Raw genomic sequence first — 7,198 nt, 5'->3', positions numbered from 1 at the left:
GGTAGCAGGTAAAAAAATAGGTTTTGCACTTTCGTTCTTAAGAAAAGTGGGAGGTAGTTCTGGAACCAGTTCGTGTATATATTTTGGTGCTAAGCCACTGGGTAATTTGGAGAAGTGAACATTGTTTTCATTGTCAACCAACCTCCCCTAAGATGCTGTTGTGGTTCGTCCCTCACCCGTACAGGCCCGGATCTCTGACACCTGGACTGATTCGAGGAAGTCTTTAGTCTTTCTTGAGAATCCCGCTCCAGACCTCATTGGCATACTCGATCAAGGATAGCGTCATGGCTTTGTACAGAGTTATCCGTCGGACGAAAGACATTCTTTTCAGTAGGTTTACGCGTTTCATTGCTTTCGTCACCAGGGTTGACACATGAAGTGACCGCGATAGATTTCGAATGAGATGCAGGCCAATGTGCCGATAGAAGACAACTTCTATGAGCTGAACATCTTTAAAGTAAAATGAGGCGTATAGAACTTTGGTTTTCTTAGAGGAGTATGAAATCAACTCTGTTTTTTTAAAGGATTGAATGTAGCAAGCCAGTGATCTGAGCATACCGATACTGAATTGAGGTCATGGTTCAACCTGTCCACTTACGCCGTAGCTACAGGGTCATTGATAATCCCTAGCAGTGCGGCGTCATCCGCAAAAATACACGAGTCTGTTGATACGTTATCGACAATGTCATTGATAAAGACAAGAAAGAGTAGGTGCTTAGAATGGACCCCTGCGGAACACCAGCATTGATTCACAGCCATTCAGAACACACTCCATTTGTAACGACTCTCTGCTTTTGGTCATTTAAGTACGACTCGATCCAGCCCAACATATAATGCAGCATGTTAGTGCTCAGGTCTGATTATTCTACAATACCTAAACCTAAAAAATCGACAGAAGCGTCTCTGTAATACAACATAGATTGTTATATTTTCATGTTTCATTTTATGTTGCATGCATGCATTTGAATATGTTCATTCTAGATTCGAAAATATTTTCATCAGGTTGGTAGATCATAGGACATAAGAATTTTCTTTTAGACAACCAGTTTTTCTCCCCTGCTGACGTTTCGATGTCTGTCAGAAGCTGTGAGGAAGATCTGACAGACATCGAAACGTCAGCAGGTGAGAAAAAATGGTTGTGTAAAAGAAAATTCTTATGTCCTTCATTATAAATTGTTGTGATGTAATCTTTACTAAGGGCATGTTAGTCTCTCTGAAATAAACAATCGTTTTCTCTCCCGCTCTCAGGAAGGCGACCAGCATCTATAACCATGGGACAAGAAGAATCTAAGCCAGCAGGACCCAAACTCCCGGAGACCATCGGAGGGAAGTTCTCAGGCCACGCGTTTCCGTTCGAGAACTTGGTGTTGGAAGGAGGTGGCGCTAAAGGAATCGCTTACATAGGAACTTGTAAGGTGAATATCTCAAGTACCCCTAAATTATTGATATTTTACAAATAGAGATGCCTGTTTTTGCAGTGTAAATACAGTCATTCGATAGTATTACCTGAAATACTGAAGGCTAGATACTATTTGGTAAACAGTTGGATAATTAACAAAACATCTGGAGCTATGCTATCACTATCACTATTGTTTACATGCCTCTTAATTAAGCCTTCCTCTTCTTAATGAAAACACATGTTTACGAACTCACATAGTTTTTGATGTACGTTTGTACACTGTTGTCTATTGCTGTCAATATACGTGTAAACTGTCCCTCTTTGGTTAACTGTTTACATTGCAAGCACTGCTTAAAGATATGCGCACATCACTGTATACAGAACACTTTATACCAAAGATGGACTTCGATTTGTATACAGTTTGAATTAAAAGAGGAATAATGGGAAGATACGTTGAAAAAACAAACAGCACCCGTAAGGCCCCCTCTCACTTGACGTGCGGCACGCTTGCGGCATTGCTGCGTTCGTTCGCTGCGTCCCTGTTTTGTTATTTTCTTCGATCTTTTATCATTCAGATATTGCGCAATACGTAAAAGTATAACATAAAAGACGACAAAATATACAACAAGTAAGAAAATTCGTTCTTTATCTCTGAATTTCGTTGAGCATCTTCCGAACGCAGCAATGCCGCAAGCGTGCCGCACGTCAAGTGAGAGGGGGCTGTCGTAACTCTTATCTGACCCACCCCAGGTCCTAGAGGATGCCGGGATAATGCCACAGATCAAACGGTTCGCCGGGACCAGCGCAGGCGCAATCACTGCCGCCCTCCTCGCCATCGGGATGACGTCACAGGAGCTGTTGGACGAGCTGAGCGCGCAGAATCTGCTGGAAGTCGTGCTAGGTATGTATCTTTGACTAATTAATCACAGGTTCAACACTCAGGTGGTTTTTCTATTACACAAGAGGACTTAAAAGAGATGTTGTTACTATTACTACTAATGCACAACATGGACAGAACTTGGACAAAAGTTAATGTTTTCAGTTTTGCTATGGTGAAGAGGCTGTGGATGTATATGTTTTACATATGTAACGTCGACAGTTCAGCTGGAGAAGTTGTGTGTGCAATTCATAGATCTTCGTTGATAGGGTTTTGGAGACCAAGGTCAAATTACACAATGAGCTTGCTATGGTACTGCTGAGGAAAGTCCAGGCTTGGAATTTCTTTCCGTGATGTGTATATACCCTGAGGTATACATAGGTATACTATATCATACTTTTCTGCACATGCAATTGGAACTGAGACTTTAAGTAAGTATCGACAGTAGAAGGTTGCATTATCTTTTAAATGAACGAAAATCGAATTGCTACGTACTGGAAAAGTAGATGCTTTTTACGGGGGTCGATATACTAGTAATAGTGGAGGCGTTCTCATAACCGAAAGTCATTGTCATTGACATGATTTCCGGTTTTCCCAGATACCCGTTGGACCAAGTCCAGCTGGATTCCCGGCATGGGGACCGTCGGGCGCCTCTGGGACGTTCTCAACGAGCGGGGCGCATGTCCGGGAGAGAAGTTCCTGGAATGGTTCGGAGACATCTTGGAGAGGAACTTAAAGAAACGAGGTCTGCCCTTGGGCAAGGACGTCACGTTTGATCAGGTATTCACGAAATGACGCTTCATGTTGGAATAAAAGTAGTTCATGGATTCATTAACGTTTCCTGAGGTATTGCTGTTGTAAGCAATTCTCAGATGATATTATGTTTGCACTTTTATGATTTTATCATTATAGATGTATTTCATTTGTCATGGTGTTTTATGAAGTCTTGTATGATAACAGCCCACATGAGATAACTATCAAGCTATGGATCTTTATAGCTCAAACTCAAATTCAAATCCATAATAAACTTAAAACTCTGTCCCTAGATCTACCATGTTCTCGGTAAGGAGCTGTGTATTGTGGCCTACAACATGAACTACAACCGAGAATCCTACTTCCACGTCAAGACCACGCCCATCATGAGGGTCCGGGAGGCAGTGCGCATGTCCATGTCAATTCCAGGTAAGATCTCCAGCCCTTTGAACATATACTATTACTTACAGCATTAGTGTAGAAGCTTCATAAGGAGCATTCAGAAGGCATCTGCCATCTTTATTCAGTTCTGAAGGGTTTTCACGTGACCTGGGAGTCAAAGGTCACGTGACGCGAGGGTGTTGCAAACGGCGGGGGTCGGTATCGACCTTCTTTGGGATCTAAGGATGAGGAGCAGGATCTTCAGCCATGGTTGAATGATATTAATCGGTCGTTTCCTTAAACTTCATTATAGTAATACAGTACCGTAGCCTGTGATTGCACATGTCAATCTCTCGCTGGCAGCAGGAGGGGTTAATTAGTGACCCCCTCCCTGTAGGGCCGACCGCTAGGAGCGCAATTTCGGTCAGACTAACGGTAGCCTGTGTTTACACAAGCTCTCGCTGGCTGGGCTTAATGACCCCCTCCTAGGGCGGCGGCAATCGTAGGCCCGGCCGCTAGGGGCGCGATTTTAGTCAGGCTAAGACTAACGGTGCTCTAAAAAACAATTAACGTCTCAACGTTTCACTGTTAGGTTAATAAATGGTATAAATATATAAACATGATAGTAAACGGGTCATTTTTCAATTCCGTTCTTTAGTGGTGTTCCAGCCATACGAACTAGAGAATCTCTTCACCTACATCGATGGTGGACTGGCGGCCAACTTTCCACTTTACGCCTTTGACGGTAAAAATGACAATCTCTTCTATATTATATCTTCTTGATCTTAAAAGTACGCATAGGAGAAATCCCTACCTTTTTCTTAAGTCAGAACATTACTTTTGAATAACAGTTTCTTAGAAAGAGATTTACATTGCGTCACTTTCGAAAGTTTCCATATTGCAAATGTTTGGTGTATTCTATTTAATGTCATGATGACTCATAGCCAGGTGATTTCATTTCATTCAGTAGGATACACTAATATCATATAAGCAAATAGTTATTTTTGTAATTTCGTGTCTGTCTGTCTGTTTGTGTTTCCGGATTTTTGTAGTCAGCATAACTCAGGAATCTCTGGATGGATTACAATGATCTTTGGTATGTGGGTAGGTGTTTAAAAGAAAAAGGTCAAAGTCGATTTTGGGCCCCCTGGTATGTAACCTTTGTACTGCAGCAGAAATTCCATTTTTGTATCTTTTGACCTTTGATTATTTTGGTGACAGGTTGTTTGCTGTGTATGTAGTAGTCAGCATGACCGTTCAATGTTGTAATATCATAACAATAACATTCTGGAATGCATGGTGTTTAGGTTGGTACTTGTCCATGGACAAGCAGGACACCTTCTACAAACGCCTCGAGGCGCTCAAGGAAGACGACGAAGATGTTGATCACCTGCGCAGGGTGTTCTACCCCGAGTACAGAATGGAACGGTTTGCGATCCAAGGGCAGCAGTTCCAGAAAACTCTCGGCGTTCTAATCGTAAGTTTAGAAATTGTGCTACCTGTATGAAACCCCTAGCATTTGCTTGTTGTTTTCTTTTCTTTCTTTTTCTTTTGTGCGTTTTAATGACCCGGCAAATGTCTCTTCAAAAGACATTCCACTTTACTATCGCTTGCTCTTTGTACATTATGATGTAGGGAACAGCAACTTGAGCACATGTGCAGCATATTTTTTTAAAAGTTTTGACACACAAGATGGCAGCATGAACAAAATCATGTGACCTGTGACATTAAACGCACATGATCCACCTACTGAGTGGCTCAACATGCTAGAAAAGTAACAAAAATTTTGTTTTTCTTCAGTTTTCTAACTCAGACCGAGAGGTTTACCAGGATCAGTTCCAGCACAAGCTAAATGAGCTGATAAAGAGAGATCCAAGCTTCATAAAGAGCAGGCCTGATACAGAGAAAGCCAGGTAACGCCATTGCTTATTTCGCATTAAGCAAAGGACTGTGTTAAGGTGCTCTCTCATTGCACTTGGGGAACGCTTGCGGCACCGAGGGGTTCGTAGATGACTCAACGAATTTCAACGAGATAAAGGAATTTTCTTCCGTTTTGTGTATTTTGTAATCTTCTAAGTCATACTTTTGCGTATTACGCAATCAATTAAATTATCAAAAATCGCGAAAATAAAAAAAAAACAGTGCCGCGGTGAACGATCCCAGCAGTGCTGCACCGGTGCCCCAAGTGCAGTGACAGTCCACCTTTCGTCATACTTTGATTATTATACCTGTTAGAAGTCTACTGATACATGTATTTTGAATGTTATTTTTCTCAGGCGATTCCTCACCTCGCATTGAACAAGAAACGGAAATTCTGAAGTGATCTCTCTGACTGTCTCTGTCTGTCTGTCTGTCTCTCTCTCTCTATATATATAATCTGACTTCTAATTTCCAATGTTTACAGAGCTTTTGTTAAGCAGCAACAAAAGCAGCGAAACGCACGAAATGAGGGGGTAAAGTCGTTCAAGACCCTAGTGGATAGCCGAATGAGGAAACTGATTGAGCGGATTGCCGGACCTGATGTCATGGATCATATTGACGGCGGAGTTATAGATATTCCCGACCCTCCAATTCTGGGGACAGGCGTAAGTCAAATTTTAAAAAGAGTAACCCTTTCACTTCTCTTATATATACCTATATATGCCATTTTCGGACTTGTTCAAACACCATTTAACACCCTGTTTGCACGAAACACTAAATATTCTCTCGCTGGCTAGGGTTATAACTAGTGGCCCCCTACTTCTGAAGGGCTGCAACTGTCGGGCCGGCCGCTAGGATCGCGATTTAGTCAAGCTCAATATTACGCAACAGCGGCATTTAATGTAATAACCCGGTTTGACCATCCAGCATAGCAGCAAATACTTATGTCATACTCTCAGATTCTAATAGCTCTTCGTGACTTGTCTTTATCTAGCTTTATTCATCTCTTCTAAAAGTTTTAGCAGGTAGTAACGTAAAAAGTGGTCAGATGTCAGATTTCTGTTGCCTTTTTTTGTCTATTCTTGGCTTTTTACTTACCCACCCTGCTATACGTATCTACCAAATGATATTGGACAATTGGACATGTAACAATGTAAACTGATTTGTGCTTTTGAAGTCCTGACATGACTAGTGTGGGCATTAAGCCTTTCATTCAGCACTGGTTAACCGGTTAAAGGTGGTTTTTATGCATGTAACTTACAGAACAGTACAGTTGAAATGAAGAACAACATATTTGGCCCGGCTTTACATATTCATGAACGGAAGAAAGGACAAGTTTTAAGTTCTCCTTTATGAATGTTTTTCCAGGCTGGAGGATTTTCGATAGCAACAGTTGCACCACCACCGCAGGAACCGAGGATCACAATCGAGGAAGCCAAGCAGCATTTTTTCAAGGTCTGTTACAACGCACGTTGTTCTGAATTAGTCTTTATCAAACTAACTACGCTGGCTACGTTGGAATTTTGTCAGCGCAGGGTTTGATCGTGGACTGACTCCTGGTCAATTCTTCACCGTATCTTTGCCACATTGTACAATCCATAACTCTCTAGAGACTAGTTCTGAACAATCTTATCTAATCTGTTATCACAGAGTAGTTTCAGTTGGTGTCATCAATGTTGCTACAAAACCAAGCACTCAACACCAACTTACCATGTAAGATGCATCACTGCTAGTCTATGCCGAGGCCTCCATTTCGTGTAAGATCACGTAAAATCTCGCCAGACTGTGCTCTCATGAGAGAACTTTTCAAAATGGCTACCAGAACTGGAGATGATTTTATTGACAGTTGTGGAAATACGAAACATTCT

At 41.7% G+C, this 7,198-nt stretch overlaps 1 protein-coding gene across 2 annotated transcripts in view; it reads left to right on the top strand.

Moving 5' to 3' along the window:
* LOC118408485 overlaps positions 1-6,887 on the top strand; it is an 8,535-nt gene extending 1,648 nt beyond the window's left edge. The window contains exons 2-11 of one of the 2 annotated variants that reach the window (XM_035809301.1): positions 185-330; positions 1,249-1,415; positions 2,150-2,300; positions 2,875-3,056; positions 3,323-3,458; positions 4,069-4,155; positions 4,718-4,887; positions 5,211-5,323; positions 5,815-5,995; positions 6,699-6,887. In XM_035809301.1, the coding sequence (XP_035665194.1) occupies positions 285-330; positions 1,249-1,415; positions 2,150-2,300; positions 2,875-3,056; positions 3,323-3,458; positions 4,069-4,155; positions 4,718-4,887; positions 5,211-5,323; positions 5,815-5,995; positions 6,699-6,872 (1,407 nt within the window). In that variant the 5' untranslated portion in view covers positions 185-284 and the 3' untranslated portion in view covers positions 6,873-6,887. The remainder of the gene's footprint in view (positions 1-184; positions 331-1,248; positions 1,416-2,149; positions 2,301-2,874; positions 3,057-3,322; positions 3,459-4,068; positions 4,156-4,717; positions 4,888-5,210; positions 5,324-5,814; positions 5,996-6,698) is intronic. The other variant, XM_035809302.1, reaches the window with a different exon arrangement.
* Positions 6,888-7,198: the final 311 nt, after the last annotated feature.

Source organism: Branchiostoma floridae, unplaced genomic scaffold (assembly GCF_000003815.2).
Source record: "Branchiostoma floridae strain S238N-H82 unplaced genomic scaffold, Bfl_VNyyK Sc7u5tJ_1593, whole genome shotgun sequence".
Classification (NCBI taxonomy): domain Eukaryota; kingdom Metazoa; phylum Chordata; class Leptocardii; order Amphioxiformes; family Branchiostomatidae; genus Branchiostoma; species Branchiostoma floridae.
Note: the sequence above shows the minus strand (reverse complement) of the source record. Positions and strands in the feature narration are given on the sequence as shown.